The following is a 20127-nucleotide window of genomic DNA, read 5'->3' as shown; positions in this document are numbered from 1 at the left end:
TTAAGTTTTGGTATAATATCCACACAAAGTTTTACCGCAGTACTTCCACTAGTTTAGTCTTACTTTATACAGTGGTGGCCAAAATAATCAGAACACCTAATACACCTGAAAGTACTGACCTTTTTTGCCACCAAAGCATACTCATGCAACAAGCAGACGGTTGCTCTGAGCAAAACAAATACCACATGAAGTGAGTCCTACTGTTTTTTTTAATCTATTTTTAACTTTAATACTGGTTTGTCCACCTTTTGCCACAGCTACAGCAGCACAGTGTCAATTTATTTCCTGAAAACTTCAACACGATCCCATGACTTCTTCACCTCAAGCCAAAAGTTTTCCTTTGACTCTACAATAGATGAGTTGAGGTTCAGACTTCAGGGGGCTGGTCCATCATTTTCAATGTTCCTTTTTTATAAGGAAAATCTCCTTATTATGGCTTTAATTTTATAGATATTTCATTTGTTTTTGGTATGGTACTGGCTGGTGTAATGAAAAAAAAAAACTGAAACCTCTTAAAAATGCCAAGTGTTCAAATTATTTTTGCCACCACTGTACCTCATGGCAGCCATAAAGAAAAAGTCAGGGATCATCAGAGTTCTTAAGAGACACCATCTTAAAGCCATGACAGTACAAAATGTACCAATCCATCTTGTTTGGTAAGATATATGTGGTTCGAAAATTTTGACCTGCTCCTAATAGTTTTTTGGATTCATCTTCTTGACACCCCAGATAACTGTATCACATTTTAAGGCCATCCAAGGCAAAATGCAGAGGCTTTGTCTGTATTAAAGTGGTGAAAGGGTTGCTCAATAGTCCACCATTGACCTCCCAAGACCCTAATTGAAAGCATGGCAAAAAAGTTACAACTGTTGCTGTAAAGTTTTGCTCTGCACTGGTGTTGGCAGCACAGTTTTTTGGGCTGTGGAGGGAGAGAAGATAAACTGGAGCAGACCACCAATAAATGGTGAAATTTATGTACTTGCTTGGCTGAGCAGACAGTTGGACATCTCATTTTCACCGACTGCCTCCACCACTGCTTCAACATGCTCGGTCATTGTGAGGGTCAACTAATGCCAACAGAAATACCACACAAACACTGGCCAGTGGTCAACCACAGAGACTCAGGCATGGCCAAATGGCACTAGAAGGCGACGGTCTGCTTTGTGCTTTAAGGCCCTTTAGTCATTTCTTTTCCTGAGCCTCATTGGTTGGCAGAGAGGTTGTGTTTACTATTTTAGCAAATAAAGCCAAAGTGATGAACCACTGTGCCTTTTCTTTTATTTTTATTTGGGTGCTCAAGAAAAAGAGTTTGTGCTGATAAACAAAGGGAGTTACTGTTCAAAGACGCTTTTGCCTTCATTGTCCTTCATGAAATGTCATTTCCTTACAACAGAACTCCCAATATTTAGGTGCTGAGGTTATTTTACAATGTTAAGTTTAATAGGTGTGTGTTTGTGTTTTTAAATGTAAAAACCAAACAGTGCCTCACACAATTCTGATTTATACATATGCAAACTTTATTTGACTGGGAAATCAGAGGTGACACCAGTGAGGCCCAGTCAAAAGTCAGGGTTGAAGCAGCAGAAATCACAGAACTAGTTGGTACAAATAATTTCTTTATTACAGTACAGTATAAAATGGAGCATGATCTCAAAACACAGCGCAGCATACAACCTTAATCACTATTTGGCAAATGGACTTTTATTACAGCTTTTAAATGCATTTTACTGCCGGTTTACTCCCCACAGGAACCATTTAAAAATCAGGAAGGACGTGTTCCCAAGTAAACCCTAATCAAGAACTTCTCACCAGTAGTCAAACCTTTTAACCTGAAATAGTTATGAATAAGTTAAGTTATTTTGCCTTTAAGATTAAACCCCTACACAGGAGGTCTACAAAAATTTGCAAAAGTTAGAAAGTTTAGTCAGACTTTAGGGCAAGTTGATATTTGATGTGGAAAAGAAAAAGGGTGTTAACCATCCACTAAATATGAACCCAGCTGAAGCATGCAGTTAGGCGAGTCAGTTGGTAAGTAGAAGCAGTAAAACTTGTAGCAGCATGTTGGCATTTATATTTTCCTTCAGCCTCTTGTCATCTTGTAAACAATGAGCAAAGGCCTGGAATACACATGTAAAAGAACAGTAAAACAACAGTAAAACAGTGCTCTGATGGTACTAGCTTGCAGCATGATAAACATTACTTGTTATGAAATGCTGTCATCTATGCAACATTTAACTCAACAACACAGGGACATCCTGTTTAAAGTTTTTCTAAACTACAGGACATTTGTGAGCATGGTTCATTTCAGTGCAAGCTGGCATTCACAAATAACATAATATTAACAAGTAGTCCTACCTTAACACTCACCTGTTTTTTCCTCATCATGCAAAAGAGCAGGTAGAGGATTAGAGGTGTTTTTACACTTCCTGGTTCTACCATGTTTGAGGAGCAGGGGTGCATCTTTGCCTGTTTATTACACACATGCTTTTCCTGTAGCCTGTAATAACATCAATGGTTTTTACAGTTGTTATTTCAACATTTTAAAAGAAAAAATAAATAATTGATAAATGTATATAGCTGAATTTTCAGTAAATGCTTGTGTCTCTCACAACCCCCCTTCTGTTGGTTTTGTCTGGTTCAAATTGGAGCCAAACTGAGTATAAAAGGGTTTGTGGAACCCTTGAACAGGTTTGCTGCTTTTTTGCAGTACGTTGCTGCATCTTCTCTTCATTTGTGTTTTTTTGCAACACATTCTAATGCGATGAATCTCCCAGCTAAACTGTGTCTTATCCTCAGCTTTGTATCCTTACGTATTGTCAAGTAAAAACCAAGACTTTGAACTGATATCCCACTGGCCAAACACTCCAGGTGAGCAAGAGCATCAAACTTAGGCTCTACAGGTAGCTGTTAGCTTGTTTTTTCTCTCTGCAACTGTTTGACAAAGCCCTTTATCCAAAAGAAGCTGAGACCAAAAAGACAACCTTTGATGCGGCTAGCAAAGCCTGGCTATAGCTTGTAGGGCCTGGCTGTGGCTAGCAAGGCCTGGCTGTGAGTTAGCCACTAGCTAATTTGGCATGGCAGTCAGCTAGGTGGTTAGCATCCATAGTATGAGTTTATTTAACTAGTTAACAGTTTTCTACAGTGCATGGAGCATTTCTAGTCTATTAAAATCACTTTTTGTGTGATCTTTTTCAGGATTGGATGCTTTCATCTGATGATACAAGATCCCTTGTAGTTTATCATTGAGGCCTCGATGAGGAGCCAAGGGGGACACTCCTCACCATTGTGACACCATTCTGCACTCATGTCTGAACTGGCAGCACAAGGTGAGTACACACAACACCACCATGATACTGCGTCCTTCAGTCTGGATTTCAAGGTAGGTGAAACACTCACAAATGTTTCTCTGAAAAATGAAACCTCCTTTTTCATGTGTTTTTTCAGATGTATTGTGGTAGTTATTGTGAGGTGATCCTAATTTTTTTATGTACATTATTGATTTTATCAACCATGGAATCTGCCGGTATTCAACTCTTTAAGTATTCGGGAGAGTGTTTGGGGTTGTGCACTGCACTCATGGTGGCTTCTTATGATATCTGAGAGTTCAGGAAGGGGATTGATTCTAATACTATTTTTTTTATCCTCGTTATAAATGAACAAGAAACAGTTTAATAAAATAAACTTTACCCTTTTAATGAGCAGCAGTAAAGCTAAAGTGAACTTATTAGACTTTTTGCTGGTTGCCATATTGAATACAAATGTCTTGTTGGTCAACCCTAGTTTTGTTTATTTCATCCTCTTTCGTTTTTTTTTTTTTTTAATCAAAGGTCTGACAGGAGACCCTAAAATGGAACATTGTCCATTAATTAATGAAATGCTCCAATAATTTGATTAACTGTTGTTTTGCCAAGTTAAAAATCCTGTAAAATAAGGTCACACTCATGAATAGATTTCAAAAGTCACATTTCACTTCAATTAGTTACAGTAACATTTCAGGCTTTATTGAGTCCATATGGCTATTTAATTTGTAAATTGCTTGAGTTGATCTTCAGAATTACCCCAGAGGTGGCACCTTTGGAACTATGCTTGCTATGTTTGGTGGGGAGAAGAAAGTTGGCAAGCACAAGGATTTTGCTCTTTAGTTTTCTTTTCACAAAATGTTTTGTACACATTACAAACACTGAAGTGTGATTAGCAAAAATATTTTCCAACTGAACATTGCTTGAAATACTGCAACCAGGACTTTGTGTGATCAAAGCACAAAATGGCTATTAACAGTATTTCATATTCATACTTGGGTGTGATTGCTTCACACGTCTGCATAAGCATTATTCATCAAGTACAACAAGGGTAAGATCAGGTACATTTCAAAACCAGTGACTAAAAAGGATCCTTTAAACATGCATAAGGAGATGTGTCATTTCGAAGAACTCTCTCTTTTGACATGAATACTTATGAGAAATCAAAAAAAAAGTGAGGCGGCCACTGGGGAGATGTATTCTCACAGCATCTTTTGGGGAAAAAAAGAGAAGTAGTAGTGCACTTGTTTGAGTCCATCATGCTCTAAAAATGTGCTCAGTGTTGAGAGCGCAGATTCAAACAAGCAGTATTTCTTTGGCTTGAGATTCAGGCAGGTCAGGATCCTTTCTTTTATTTTGTCTCAAAAATATCACACTTTACATAGTCCTTGAATTATTCAGGGCTTCTCTTCTCCTTGTTTTGTCCAAAAAAGTGGAAAAGGAAATCTCTGGGGACAAAGACTTATTAAAGAATTACACCAGAGACAAGCACAACATAATGAGAGAAACCATACAATTGAAAATATAGCCAAATGTTGTCTTGAATAACAATTTGGAGAAGTTGAGACTTTTAATACAGATAGGAAAGATCAAAATATGATTCATTTAAAAACAAAATCAGTCTGACTTAGGAAGATTTGACACAGAGGTTCCCAATAACAGTATAAAGCTACATCCATTGAGGTAGCATTGTTTGCTGTGAGAATGTCCCATAGAGATCCATATAATCTCATTCAAATGAGTGAGTGTGACACTCACTAAGACTGCAAATTAACCTGGGACCTAACATTATCAAGAAACAGAAGAATACATTGTTAAAGAGAAAATTATAATAGGAAACCACATCTTACCACTCAAAGAATGAGCTGCACATCCGGTTTGTGCCAGGTTAGGTTAAGAGAAATCTCAACGTCTTGATGGTCCCATGTCTTGGGTTGCTTGCAGAATCATTTTTACCTTCTTGTTTAAAAGTCTAAAAAAGAGTTTTGGGAACACTGAGAGAGGATTTAATAGAACAATGTCTAGCCAAGTTCTCTGAAAAATCTTTAAAAACCCATTAACATGCATTTGTTAACACGCACTTTCCTCAAAACCAAATCATATAATTTTCAAATAGTTTATTCATATTATCTTTGGGAAGACTTTATGATTTTCCAAAGAGAACATCTAACTGTATGCAAAAATGATTATTCACATAAATGTATTTCATATGAATATAAATATATCAAGCAGAAACTACAGCTTGTAATAAAGGTGTCCCGAGCTGAAGAACAATTTACTGCACCACCTTAACCATATCCAGAGCTGAAGAGCACTGCAGGAATTAGGCTTTAAACCAATAAAAGCAATTTCCAAACATAATTGAGAACACATTTCAATACATATGCATGAAAAAAGGATTTTCCATACGGCCGCCTCACATGCTCATGTAATTGATTGAGGGGATGACCCATTGTGTTAAATGTTATTTGAGAACCATCAAAACGCGCAAACTTGCAAATTGCTCAGCTTGTATCTGAATTAATACCTCATTCATCATCATTATGAGTTGATAAGTTAATTTAACCATTTCATTCTGTCTTAATGAGCTATAGTTGAATTAATGTCATGTAATATATGAAAGTAACATTTGAACAGAGGCAATGATTTGAGACAAACAGAGCAGGGACTGCTTTAGAAGCATAATGGTGGCATTAATCTCTGCAGCCTGCACTTCATGTGGCTCTTGATAAACTGAACATTTTTTTTTTTTTTTACCTTAACAGGAGTTTTAAGTATATATGTTTGGGCAGAGATTTGATTGATTTCAGTGTTTGGGTGTAACAGCTGGTATGCCAGTTAAAAAACACAACATCAGATTTAAATGTGGAGACAATATGTTTTATGATATAGTGTTGGTTGTTTGAGCGTAAGCTGACGTTTGCGGGTTAAAATTCATGCTTTACAGGACCAACAATGCTGTGTAGGGGTTTAGATGAGATAATGTCATAAGCAAGTCCTCAGTGAGGACCCTCCAGGGCTGACAGTCCTTCATCTGGCCCCTGAGTGACTGCATGTGACCATTAAGAGCTGTGCTGTCTTCTAGTTCCACCTTAAATGCGTTTTGGCCCCGCTTGCTCCCTGTAGTTTGGGTTTTTTGTCCTCCCGCAGCAGCTGTCACCCTGCATTACTCGCAGTCAGCTAAATGAAACATTATTCTAAACATATGCATCGTAATCAGTCCGGTCACACTTACAAGAACACGCGTTAATAAGGCAATCAATCACAGTGGAACAAGCGAGTTGTTCTGTAACAGCTCATAAACAGTGTGTAATGAAGAATTGGAGGTTAGCATGACACGGCGCTGATCAGATAATCAATGTCAAAGATGCGATGAATGTCAGTAAATGCACTTTTCATGTCGTTTCTATAAAATCCTCAATTTACAACAAGCAGTTCAATTACCCTGAAAATACAGTCAATTAAACGGGGCTGATTGGACAGTAGGGGCAGGATCATCGATCTTTGCATTTCTATCTCGCTGCTGGACATTTAATTTGGTTTTTCTATTAGCACCGAAATAAAGAAAATATAAAATATATTAAACAAGCCCAAAGATTTATTTTCTTGTCAAAAACCATTCGGCGGAGGTGACAGACAGTCTTCTGCATTATGATGAATTCTTTTTTCACTCGTGCACATTGGATACAAAACTAATCGTGTTATTGTGGCCGGTGTTTTTCTGGCCTCTTGTCTTCTCCTTTTACACCTCCATCTATCTCAATGCTTTTGTTGTACGGGTTGCAACCCTCGCTTTAGTAAAGAGCAAGGAAACACGGTGATATATCACGCCCATATTTGCTGCCCTAATCCTATTTCTTTTAATGGGGACGTTCAAAAAAGCAACTTATCTTGGAGTCCCTCGGGGGCGTTCATGGAGGAGGCTGTATTTTCACCAAGTGCAATTAACGACAGTATCAGCTTGTATCATTTAGAGGTAATGTAAAAATAATGGTAAATTATAGGGCCGGAATGACCCGTGATGGCAGGCCTCATATTCCCTGTAGCTTTGCACGTAATTTTAATTGATATAGCTAACACGGCATTTTGGTGTCACAGCTACTGAAAGAGCCTAGAATGTCTTCATTGTCACAGAGAAATTCTTGAAAAAGAAATATGTGTTCTTTAAAAAAAAAAAAAAAAAAAGATATTTTCGTTGGCAGTTAAATAAAGCTTCAATCCAAACGCGATTTACCTTTTACCGTCAAATCCTCATCAAGAAGCGGAGATTTGTAACGTTTTTTTCTTTATTTTCCAAGAACAAACACGATCAATAAATAACATGATTTACATTTCATATTGCACATTTTTTTCAAGTTAAAATATTTAAATTCATACAGTCATTGATCATTTAAATACAGAGATATAGAGTTATAACAGAGACCCCAGGGAGAAAAGGCCGATAATATTTTCATCATTTAAATTTCAGTGCTCGATTAGCAGCCCTTAAAAGCCTCCGTAAGAAATGTTCTCCATCTCCAAAATTCAGTGTTAATTTTGCACAAAATACAAATCAGAAATTTGGACGACATTGGCCAATGTGTAGGCTGTGTGATGGTCCTTGTTGGTGTGTACATCCAGTGTTTAAACATTAAAAAAAAACATTCAGCAAGTCACACAAAATAAATAAAAAATTGGTTTTGAAAAATAGCCTACCATCCACTTTTTATGAAGCCTTTTTTTAGGGCAAAAACCAATAATTCAGTTTTCAACTATCAGTAGGACTATCCCATAATATTTGCAAAATATTTCACGATTTACAGGTCACATGTTTTATAATTAACATATCGGTGATGTCCCAACAGGAACGAATAAAATAGCACATAGCCATTTGTACTTTGTACAGGCGCAGACAGAGTGTAAAGCCAGGCTATTTTGTCTGAGTCCCGTCAGTGTGTGCGTGTGGGTGTGTGTACATGTAGCCTAGGTGTGTGTGTGTTAAGAGAAGAGGTCCTAAAGGGATTACACACTTATGAAAATACTGGATTTGATATAATGAGGTTCAGCAATGTAAATAGAACAGAGGCTATAGTGTGTGGAGGTATCAGCAGGCAGAATGTGAGTGGGCTGCTCCAATATTTTTATGTGTCAAATATTAGCCTTCCTCACGGTGCATTGTGTGTACCAGCACTGTCGCTTTGTTCCGGCTCTTTTGTATGTCTAATGACTTCCCTCCGCGGGTTGTTAGCACATGACAGCGGGTCTCAAAACGAGCAACTTTCTTACAGTCGTGTATTCAAAGGAGCTCCATCTAGGTACATGATTGGCAATTTTTGTCATGATCCTCTCATTATTAACATAAAAATTGACACCAAAAGATGCGCTGCAGAATTATATGCACCTTCCAGGGCTGATTAGGGGAGTCCCAAAAGAGCAGAGGCTGGGTGTTGGAGAGGGTAGTCCTGCCAAAATCCCACTCTATTAGGCCTATAGTGAAGAAAGATATGCTGCTGGGCTGAAACGGCATAGACATCGTGTTAGCTAAATTTAGATAGCATAATTAGCTCACAGTTTGTAGCTATGTCGAGACCAAAGGAGTCAAGCTATAGGCTGTGTTTATCAGGCTGAATGTTTGACATTTTAGACGTAGAAATGATAAATAAATGATAAATGTTGATTCTTTGATGCATTTTTAGGATTTAAAAGGAAAAAAAAATCTGCAAAATTAATTTTAAAGGCCGTCGAAAATGGGAACAGACTGGGTACAGACTAATGAAGCGTCACGTTTTTCAAAACATGTAGAAGTTAATCCAGTAAGCGCATAAAAACTGCCCTACTGGTAAAACACAACGACAAGAACTTTTAGAAAAGTTTTTTGGGAGTTCAAAAATGTCGGCTGCCCAGCCACTGGTGTCTGATTCAGTAGAAAGAGTTTTTTGGGCGAACTTTATGATTTTTATTTTGATGTTTTTGTTTGAGATACTGCCTATAATTTCAAGTGTGTTTGATCCCCTAAAGTACGACTTAAACAAATAAAACCCTCACATGTGCTCTGCATGTCGAGTTATCTGTTGAGTGAACTTTCCTCTCGTTGGTCTGGTGACGGGACTGAGGTTTTGCTGAGAACAGCTGCAGAGTACGGCAGAAATCCACTCTCGGATCTTTGCCCGGAAGCTGTGCAGGTAAAGTCAGCGCTCGCGCTCCTGGAGCCGAGCGCGCTCGCGGCCTGGCTGCTGTGGCAGCTCAAACACGAGCAAGGCCCGGTGGCTGATGGCGCGCTGACCGCCGCCGCCGCTGCCGCAGCCGCAGCGGCCGCTGACGCTGCTGCGGAACTGTTGAGGCCTGCGGGTGACTGGTAAAGTCCTGGGTGCCGGAAGCTGCACAGGAGCTCCGGCCGTGAGTAAGGGTGGGAGAGCGCCCGGAAAGTGTCGAGAGGCCGGATGGAGGTGGCGAAAGGTGACGAAGCGGCACCGGTGGCGGCCGCAGCAGCTGCTGCTGCAGTGACACCGACGTGCGGGTAGTAATGTAGAGGCATGTGCGAGTGGAAAGGGTAAGGTAGGCTTCCTGTAGCTGCCGCGTGCGTCATCATGTAGGTGTAGAAGCTGGGGTCTGCGGGATGGGGCCAGGACATCGCCAAACGCTGCCGTTTGTCCTTCATACGCCTGTTCTGGAACCACACCTGCACACAAACACAACGAGGGCCATACTGAAGCTGCCATGTTTTTTTCAAGCTCTGAATTCAGACACTCAGCGAAACAGCTGCTTATAAAAAATGTTGCATGCAGTTTGCAGAAAAATAGACATAACAAATATAAGTTTTGATTTTGTTCTATTTCTGCATTATTATTTATGGAAAAAAAATGCTTGAAAATTTTTTACACACACACAAAACGTATTCGGCTGAGTTGAAAATTTTTAAAAAGCCAAATGATGTGCACACTTTAGTGCAAAATATGTTACAAGGTGTGCAAAAATAAGGATAAAAATAATTCCTTTTTTACACTGATATTGTAATTGGCTGCATTTTTCTGTGCACTAATACGCACACACACACAAACACACAGCCCCACAATGGACAGGAATAATGAAGATTAATCTGTTACCTTAATGGTCGTTTCGGGCAGATTTAGCGCAGCAGCTAATTCACATCTTCTCGGCCTTGAAACGTAATTTTCCCTGTAAAACTCTTTTTCCAGTCTTCCGATCTGTTCTCTGGTGAAAGCTGTCCGGTATCGTCTTACTTGATCTGAGTTAGAATTGTTTGATCCTCCCGATCCGTTCATATTCGCGAGGGAGTTGGAGCTGGATGAGCCGGAATTACTGTCTGAAAACCCTAAAATACATAAATAAATTAATCAAAAATGGAAACTTTAATACCAATTCAGATATTGATAATGTTTAAATAATGAGTGTGAGGTTACAACATGGATGACGTATGAAAACAATAACATGGAAAAATGAAAAAACTTGAGTAAAATGTGTTTCAAATAAATATGGAAAAAAGTCCATTATTATTTGTAGTATTTGACGTTCTTTGACCTTTTAAATATGATTGTAGCAGGAAAAAAATGTCCATTAACAAAAGCCAACTGTGAATATTTAAAGCCCAACAGTATAATAAATGTATCTGGGTTTATTTTTTACCGTGCATAAATAACAACGGCCTATAATATGAACAAAACAAATGGTAATATTCACGTTTGTGAGGAAATTTTATGCGCAAATCGAACGCAGAATAAATGTGTCTGAAACAGAAATGGTACCTTTGTTGTTCTCCTTGTGCTGGCTCGGGGAGCGGTGCGCAGGGCATCCCACCTCCACATCACTGTTTATATCTGATTCTGGAGAAACTGCCGAATAAAGACTCATCTTCTTCCTGCTTTCCGATGAGGAAATCTCCGCCGATGAACTGTTTTCACTGTTATGGTGCGTGCCGAAAAGACTGTCAATCTCAAATTTGCTTTTCGTCGGGATGTCCCCGAGATTTCCATGGAGCTGAGCCGAAGTTATTCTCGGGCTGAGTCGTCCGCTGTGCTGCGAGTTTTCCAGGGCCTCCAGCACTGAGTTTCCCGGCGTGCTGTCTGCGAGCCTCTTCCCTGCGACCGGACTGTGCAGCCCTCTCTCCATCAATATCATCTCTTTTCTTATCCTCTCCATCATTAAGCAGCGCGAAGAAGAGAAAAAAAAAACACAACAGCCCCACAACACTTGTCCAAAAGGGGGGCCCGGCTGGAGCAGCACTGAGTTGTGTCGGAGCTAAATCCGCATGCAAACTGTCTCAAAATAAGTGTCTGTAAAGCTTTTTATAAGCAACACGCACAAAATGAAAGAATGTGAATGCAATCGACGAGCGACTGCTCAAAGTGAAGCGTGCATCCTCCCCGCGGCTGCACAAATGTCATTCATCAAAAAGTGGATGCTGCTGTTCGTGGTTAAAATGCTCGGCTGACGTCGCTCCAATGATCATTTATTGTAACAGGTTTATAAGCAAATAAATAGGAGAGGGCTGTCACTTGATGATGGAGGCGGCCTTCGGTCAGACGAATAATATCCAAGTGGAGAGGAAGAGGAGTGAGGAGGAGAGCTGCGTGTCCCTGGCTTGATCTCTCAGTCTGTTTCACATTGCTCTTGGGTTTGGCCTCTTGGGTGAAATTGACAGTCTGATTAATAAAATGAGCGGCGCAACATTTCCCTCTTCATTTAGGAATATTATTATGCTTTGATTCTCTATTGTTTCCCTGCTCTCTGTTCGCCCTCCCCCTCTCTAATCCCCCTGCTTTTATGTTTTCTCCTAATTTCTTTTTTATTTTACACTATTTCTGACTCTTAATCAGTGCGTACAGTGCGTCAGGATTTACGTGCTAGTTTGTTAAAGGGATTAGGAGATTATTTCCTCTGCTTTTAAAGGCCACATTGATTTCGTTTCCAATATTATTTTCTGCTTTTGTTGAATTTCTTTCCATAATTTTATTCATCAAATCCTCATTTTGATGTGTGCATGATAACACGTGCACTCAGACATGTACATTCATTCATGCATTTAGCAGTAGCATTGTAATATGCTGGAATAGTCTATTTTAAATATAATTTCAAAGTGACTATATAATATTAATCCTTATTTATTCAAACATTAAAGCTCTCGCCTTTTTTCGTTTCAGTTTACGGTCTATATTCCCCTTGTCTATGTGATGACTCTCAAATTGAGAATTTTAACGAATTTCCTCGATTACAAATGTATAATTTTTGATTATTTTACATTTTTTCAATCGTATCCATTTTCAAAAGACAACCCCTCCCCTTTTTCTTTCCTCCCTGTGAAAATATATGAGCCCCTTTGTACTAGGGTAATTAAAGGAAAATAATATGCACATGTATGCATGATATGAACTCTAACATAGACTGGATGTGTAAAGACATAACACCCAAGCATGGGCTCCCAGTTCCACGACGTGGAATGACCAGAAAGACTCCATCAGATAATCCTCTACGCGTCCTCTGGCTCCCCCTGCTGGCCCTTTATATTAACTGCTTTCATTGATATGAAGTGTTGAATGAGATTGTGTGGGCGAAGGTTTACCCTGATGTCCTGACTTGTGTTTATTGGAGCTCTAGGGAATCATTTCTATGCTGGATTACTTTGAAAACGCATAGAAAACACACATTTTGATTTTGATCAAGGAATCCTTAAAAAGCTTATCCAATCTTCTAAGACCAAGAACCAGACAAATTCTGTGCTGTTTCAATGCTCCTGTTGGATATTACATTGGGATCTGAATCAAAACGGTTTCCTATCTGCCCCACTCCAACACAGCGTGTTAACAAATACCAACACGGGTACCACTAAAGAGTTTTTTAACCCCATGCAAAATTTGCCCCACCTTTTCAGAACTGATGTTGTTCTGATATTTGTATGGCTCCAATCAGCCACAGGGCCTTGATATCATTTTACCCTTTCTCCTCGAATATAGAGCCAAGAGAACAACCTTTCATGCATGCAGCTTTTGGGCTTCTTTATATTGTCTTTCCTTTAAGAATTTTTTATGTTATGAGCAGAATCACAACTTATAGGTTATGAGCAATTAAAAAAGTTTACCTTACATTTCATTTAATTATTACCATGAAAAAACGTCAGACAGTGCTGTGCAAACAACCGAGTCTTGGAATTACACTGAAATGAACTTGTGCACTGGTGGCTTTGTTTGTTGGAATGTAGTTTGGTATCATTTGAGATGCTTCTGAATAGCTTAGTTCTACATTAGACTGGTAGATGCTGCTTCCTCACTTTACACATTGATTCATTAATCAGTGGACAGAATTCTTTGCTCCACATGTCTCTTTACCAGCTAAAAGATGTATCAAATTTAAACATTTTGTGTCACCTTTATCTTTCTGCTTTGCACCTTTTCTTCCAGGCTCTGTGTTAAAAGTAATTATACTCATATCTTATATTTTCTTAAATCCCAACCCTTTTTATGATTGAATATCAGATTTTTAGTGAAGCCTTCTTTCCCTTACTTCTCTTGTCTGTCTCTTGGTCGTTGGCTCTTCCATGTGGAGAACTTGAAGTTGCTCATAGCTTCTTTTCAGATGTGGATTATTTCACACAGATACATTTTACTGTTGCTCATCTTGAAGCATTGACTTAGACACTCTGAAAGTCATTTTTCTGCCTGAAAATGAGATTTGAACTGTGTAGAGATTAGTTAGTGCCAAATACTGGGCAGAGCTGAGGTTTTATATGACAAACAAGGAAACAAATTCCCGTTTTTGTGTCACGTGAAGCTACCACACTACACAGTCTGTTATCCACCTATACATTTTAGCTTGTGTAGTGTCCAATGAGACAACTGTACTGTATTATCTGGTTTGGTATGGTTGGGTCTGGCCAAAGTTAAACTTGAAATATTTTCAAAAAGTTATTTGAACTAAAAACTGAAGGTCAACCTCACAGATGAGAGCTTCCATGGCAGATAGAGAAGTTTAGAGCAGTTGCAAAGGAAATGTGGTTTTAACTGTCGTTTTGGGAGCATTTTGGTGGGTGGACGACAGTAGTTTCTTTGTTTAGCTGCATAAGGATGAAGAAAACAGAAATTTATGTATTGAAAGTGAAGTAACCACACAACAGACCCTCTGCATTAAAAGACACAATACTTATGCTCAATGAAATCAAATGTGTAATGCAAAAAGCTTGTATGTCTCAAAAAGGTACAAATCCACACAGGTTTGCTCATTCAAACTTAAAAATATCCTTTGTGAAATGAGCTAATTCAACATTTATTAGAAGGTGAGATTTGAAAGCCATGACTGACTGTTTTATGGGGAAGTTGGTGGGATCATCATTTAGTGGCCATTAGAGGGAACTGCAACATAAGGCACTAAAATTTCTTTAACAGAGCTGTGATGGCTTCTTTGGACTGAGTGGAGGGGAAGTCTGGAGTGACTTTAGCATCACTGTTTGGCTTCCCTTTAACCATGGACCCAGACCACATCCCTGACATTTGATGCAATTAAAAAAAACGAGATGTAAGATTCTGATTTAGACATCTATCAACCCAATGGCAAATGTTGCACTAGGTTACTTTGTGCATGCAATAGACTATTAAACAAAAACTGAATTCCTACTCAAACACAGACTCTTCACTCAGCCGGTCAAATGGCACAAGTAGAGAAAGAGAAAGCAGCACTAGTCAGAAGGTTCAGTTGAGCTTATTTTGACTGAATTTGATGCAGATTTCTGACTCTCAGTATGTGTCATAGTATGAAGCATTCTGTAATACAAATGACTGTGTGGTTTTTCTTAATGCATATGAATGCTGTAACAGCCTCAAGTTGCTGTCACTGAGTCAGATTCTGATGCAGAGCTTTTGACTAAACTTTCTCATGCTAAGTATTACCTTCAGTTAGAGGTACTAGTTTTGTCCACACGGGGCACCAAATCCCTTCAAAAAGAAAGCCAATAGCTTCTTGAAACACAACATGTGATTTCTAACAGTTTGTAGCTCTATCTCTGAAAATTACCTGCACCAAATTGTATTCAACAAAGTAAATGTCATATACTCTATCCTTCAAAATAAAAGCTCAAGTACAGTCAAATCTTACTTTATATTTCTATTGCATAATATCATCTAGGATTCAAACCAGTAGGGGAGACCAGGTATGGTTGTGACACTTTTTGCTTCAGCACCTCCAACTCACTGAATTTTTGAGTCATTTTTCTCAAACTTTAATGAAAAGTACCCACATTTGTTTATTACAAACTGAAAAAACTCAAACCTCTGTAAAAAAAAAAAAATCACAGACCTCACTAGGTGATGTTAAATACATTGAGGTCCTTTGTTTCTACCATCCCTACTAACGGGGTGGATTGTAACACATATTGGGGTAAGTTTTAACAGTAAGACAAAAAAAAAAGCAAAATCAGAGGTCACATGCCTCAAAAAAAGGTTTATTGAAATAGAACAATCCAGAGCAATCTCTCTCTGTGAGTGACCATAACTCACTTCCTGCTTAACTCAAGAGTTGGTCCTTAACAGTATGTATGCTCAAAAACTACTGTGTAGCTGTGTAAAGAACTCATAGGTCTGACAAAAACTGTTTGTGTGTGTGTTTAATCAAAGTCACAAATGGTTAGTTCTTTTTTGAGGTGCAACATTTCCTCCTGCACCTCAGAGGAAACCTTGCTGCTGCTCCAGTAACCTACACTGGGATATCACTGGACCCTCAGCTTCTGCAGTGATCTGTAGTAACATGGCAGATCCCTTGTGCCTTTATGACTAATTGACTGCCTTACCGCTCTTTGTGACTTAATCAAATGTTTTTTTAAAAAAAAACGTCTATAGGCACACCTCTGTCGGTCTTTCTTTTCCACTGCCTAGACTTTATGTAACATATTAGAATCAGGAAAATGTTCTTAGTTGCACTTATGGGGATGGTGGTGACACTTTTTAAAGATGTGTTACAACCCACCCCACCCCTGTTAGCTAGTGTTTAGCAAGCTGTATTAGTATAGTGGATTGAATTTATGGGAAAATGCATCACATTTTGCCTGAGAAACTACAATTTATTCTGATATAAGTCAAATGTTTTTTTTTATCTGGAATAATACAAGTACTAAACAAAATATAGTCTTTGTAAAAAAAAAAAAAAAAAACCTTCTGATCTCAAAGTTAGTTTTTTCTTTATTATTAGATGATCATATGACTCCTATCTTATCCCTGATTGGTGGAATTGGTGGTATTACAACTCTTCCCATGTTACAACCATACCCTGTCTCCCCTACTTCAAACTATGCTTAACTGTGGAGTTAAAAGTTTGTGGTTGCAGATTAATTCAGCATTTTGCATTAATCTCAGAATTTGATTTGTAATTTTGCAGAGCACACCTTCTTCATAACCTCAAGGTCATAGGTTCTAAAAGTTGCAGGTACAAACTAGATCTTGCTAGTGAAGCCTATCATTGTTTGATAAAGTTAACACTGGCTGTAAAATTAAATTTCATCCACGGAAAAATAAGAGCGAGACTGTTTTATTTTAATAATGATTTCCTGTGATACAAAATAACATGCATTGAAGCTTGTTGCATCAGACAAACCTTTAATTTAAATCCCATCCCACAAAGTAAACTGAACCCTCCTGCTTATCAACTGTTTGTCCCTGAATGCTAAATAAAGCTGGTGCTTTGTGGAAGTTTGAAGTCAGCCATGTTTTGCTCTTTCCTTAAGTGAGAGTCCCATCTAGTGGTCACTTCTTGTCATTGCAATCAAAGAGCTAGATTTGTGCACCAACCTATGACTGGCTTGCACCTTCAGCCTTCTCAGAGACGATCTATTGGCAGGGATGGCAAGTAACGAAGTATTTGTACTTCGTTACTGTACTTAAGTAGATTTTTCAGGTACTTTGTACTTTTAGAAGTAACTTTTCACTTCCACTCAATTACATTTTCAACAAAAAGACCAGTATTTTCTACTCCTTACATTTCCCCAAAGGTGCGTTACTTTAAATATAAAGCCGGGGCCAACGTATTTATTTATTTATTTATTTATTTATTTATTTATTTATTTATTGGCACCCCAACATCAGTGTCAGAGCAGGTCTGCCACACTGCCCACACGTTACACCACTAATGGTCGAGCAGCTGCACAAAATGGACAATGGTGAGGGTCCCACGCAGTCACAGGAGCAGCACCCATGGCCTCATTTAAAAAAAGCTTTTTGAGTTTGTTGGTGATGAAACAGCTCCTGGCGAATGCGTTGTATCTCGTGCAAACCAAAACTCCAGGAAGCATTGGCGTTCAACAGTCCATCAAGTACATTAGGACATTTGGCAGGTAGTTTGTTCAAACAAAAACATTGCTAAAGTAGATTCTGTATAAATTATCCTGTGTTTACAGTCAGTGAATCGTGCAATAAGAATACTTTTTACTTTTAAAAGTACTTTTGAGTACATTTCGGAGCCTGTACTTTTTACTTTTACTCGAGCTGTTTTTTCACATTGGTATTTTACCTCTCCTCAAGGAAGGAATCCAGGTACTTTTGCCATCTCTATCTATAGGACACTGACAGGTTACTGATTAACTTATTTTTACATTTGACACTTGAAGCCTCATTCACGCTCTATCATCCCGAGCCTGACTTGTATAATAATTTCCTTCTTAAAGCACAACTCGTGTTTTATATACTTATTCAGCCAAAGGAAGTCCCACTATACCGAATTTGTCCCCCAGAAATTGGGCACAGAAACAAAAGTCAAGGCATGAAGCATGAAGTAATGTTCTTGAATTTTACAGCACACGTAATCCTATTACGGTTCGTTTTCAGCTGATTAGTCATGTGCATGTTCTTCCTTTACTGCTTTGAGTCACACTCATTATGTCTGAGAGGTTCCTATAGCAGTTGTTGATTCAGGATGTTCGTAGCAGTCCGCTGAACTCTGAATTAATCCGGTTTATTTACATGTAATTATTATTTTTATACTTTTAATGATTCTTTATTTCAAATTTTAATGTTCTTCACATAACTTTTCCCGTTTCTTTGTGATCCTTTAAAGGCTGAAAATAGGGGAGTGCGGGGTAAGATGAAACCATTTTTGTTGGACTTTTGGGAAGAAATGATGAGACACAAGTTCCCTTAAAACACGTCATCTGTGTCAGGATGTTTCCTATTAGATGAAATGATAAAAATGCTTCAAAGAACGAGTGACTGCAGCTCAGCTCAAGTTCAGGGTAAATGTTTTCAATTCATTCGGTAAATTAACCATCTTAATTTTTAGATATAGGTAAACTAAAATGATGATTGGAACTTTAGACATCAAGTAATCAGAAAGAATCACACGTTTTGTCTTTTTTATAGTTTTATTTTCATTAAGCTAATCCAAATGACACGGAACCAATTTATAAAGTCTGTTTAGAATAAATTTATATTTGCTGTTAGTAAAACAATTATTGTCTTTAAACGGGGTTACTTATCCGAATCAAAATAGCACCCTTTTTGATATTCATCACAAAAAATTTACATCCATCGATACAAAACGAAACAACGTCTTTTTTGTAGTTTGAACAGTTCGAACTTGTGAGATCAGTCTGAATCTCTCTGCACGCAGCTGATCAATAATGTTTTCATCAAGCGTGCAGGTAAACTTGATTCGTCGCTGCTCCTCTCACTAAGGAGCTTCTTCAGTACGTCGCTGCATGGTGATGATACCTCATTGTTTTCCTTGAAGGAAAAGATAAGTTTCTGATCGGAGTAGCAGCAGTGCATGGTGGCAGAGTGGGTCGAACCACTGGCTCAATTTACTCCACAGCATTTGGCTCAATTTGCGCAACACATTTACATCTGTATTTTGTTTATTCGTTATAGCTGACACGCAGAAAATTATTTTCTTACTTTAACTTTAAAAACTTTTAGGGACCACTTTTCCTAGGTGCTTCTCTCAAAAAGAAACAGATAGGAATGATGGGTGCGTCCTGAATTTCCGGTCACTTGGTATTAAATGTACACAGTGCCCTACAAACAGGACCTTGGCCAACTTGCCAATCATTCATTTTACCTCAATTTTCCGTATTATGTAGAAAAAAAACTTTAAAAGGATAGTTATAGCAATTGGAACACAGATTCGATGTTTGCAACAATAATTTAAATGATTAGAAACTCGATGTTAGCTTTGTGTCGTAAAAAAGTTCATTTTTTAAAATCTTAAAGTCTGTCCACGAGTAAACAGAGGCCATCTTTTGTTTTTCTAACAGAGTGTTCATCTATTCATAACTTTGGGCCAGTATATTTTGCACACTGTAGTAAAATAATGACACGATGCTCGGTTAAAAGTGAGTTTGGATCATGTTCGACTGTATTTTTCTTTTATAGGTAAGGAGACACTAACTCTCTAATTTTAGTCATGTCCATGTTTGTCCAGAAGTGTGACCAGCTGACTACACACTCCACTTCATCCAATGAAAAATAGATTCGCAGAAAGTTTCATATTTGAATAAAATCCAAATGATTAGGATCAGATCATCGCTATTTCAGTTTTTTTTCTTGTTTAAAATTCAGAATTCTTCGCGTTTCTTGGTCACATTTTGCTTTTATCCTATCGTTTTTTTCCATTGCGAAGTTTCAGATGATTAAACTCGCTGTGATATAAAAATGAAAGATGAGAAATAATATTGTGCGTATTGTAAAAGCTATATGACACTTTTGAGGGTCTGTGAGATCTTGAGAATACTTAACAGGACAACGTTCGCTTTGAATGTTTCCTGAGTCTCAACAGACTTCAGGAAAAACAAAATTATTGCACAAAAAACTCTGTTTTGAGCTCAGATTTCCAGTGAACACTAAACTTGTAGGTCCGAGCCTTT

General features: G+C 38.2%; 2 protein-coding genes across 3 annotated transcripts in view; one reads left to right on the top strand and one right to left on the bottom strand.

Moving 5' to 3' along the window:
* The first annotated feature begins 2715 nt into the window (after window positions 1-2715).
* The window catches only part of hoxd3a (homeobox D3a), a 61595-nt gene continuing 44183 nt past the window's right edge, over window positions 2716-20127 (top strand). For both annotated transcript variants that reach the window (XM_074694518.1, XM_074694515.1), the window contains exons 1-2: window positions 2716-2868; window positions 3196-3326. The gene's annotated coding sequence lies outside the window, so the exon portion shown is untranslated. The remainder of the gene's footprint in view (window positions 2869-3195; window positions 3327-20127) is intronic.
* On the bottom strand, window positions 7684-11927 carry evx2 (even-skipped homeobox 2). The gene is made up of 3 exons (XM_074695162.1): window positions 11042-11927; window positions 10382-10611; window positions 7684-9957 (listed from the first exon to the last, which is right to left on the bottom strand). The coding sequence occupies exons 1-3, from the start codon at window positions 11436-11438 to the stop codon at window positions 9343-9345; spliced, it is 1242 nt and encodes a 413-aa protein (XP_074551263.1). The 5' UTR covers window positions 11439-11927; the 3' UTR covers window positions 7684-9342.

The sequence above is a fragment of the Halichoeres trimaculatus genome, unplaced genomic scaffold, assembly GCF_033239565.1.
Source record: "Halichoeres trimaculatus isolate MK-OKI-2021-1 unplaced genomic scaffold, fHalTri1.1 fHalTri1_scaffold_19, whole genome shotgun sequence".
NCBI classification, from domain to species: Eukaryota; Metazoa; Chordata; class Actinopteri; order Labriformes; family Labridae; genus Halichoeres; species Halichoeres trimaculatus.
The sequence above is the reverse complement of the archived record's forward strand: the minus strand, read 5'-3'. Positions and strand labels throughout refer to the sequence as shown.

Excerpts from the sequence above, each read along its gene's own strand:
- evx2 (XM_074695162.1), bottom strand. The coding sequence starts at position 11,438 with ATGATGGAGAGGATAAGAAAAGAGATGATATTGATGGAGAGAGGGCTG. Across the intron at positions 10,612-11,041 it reads GCACAAGGAGAACAACAAAG|GGTTTTCAGACAGTAATTCC; the intron begins GTACCATTTCTG and ends TATGTATTTTAG. Across the intron at positions 9,958-10,381 it reads TGCCCGAAACGACCATTAAG|GTGTGGTTCCAGAACAGGCG; the intron begins GTAACAGATTAA and ends GTTTGTGTGCAG.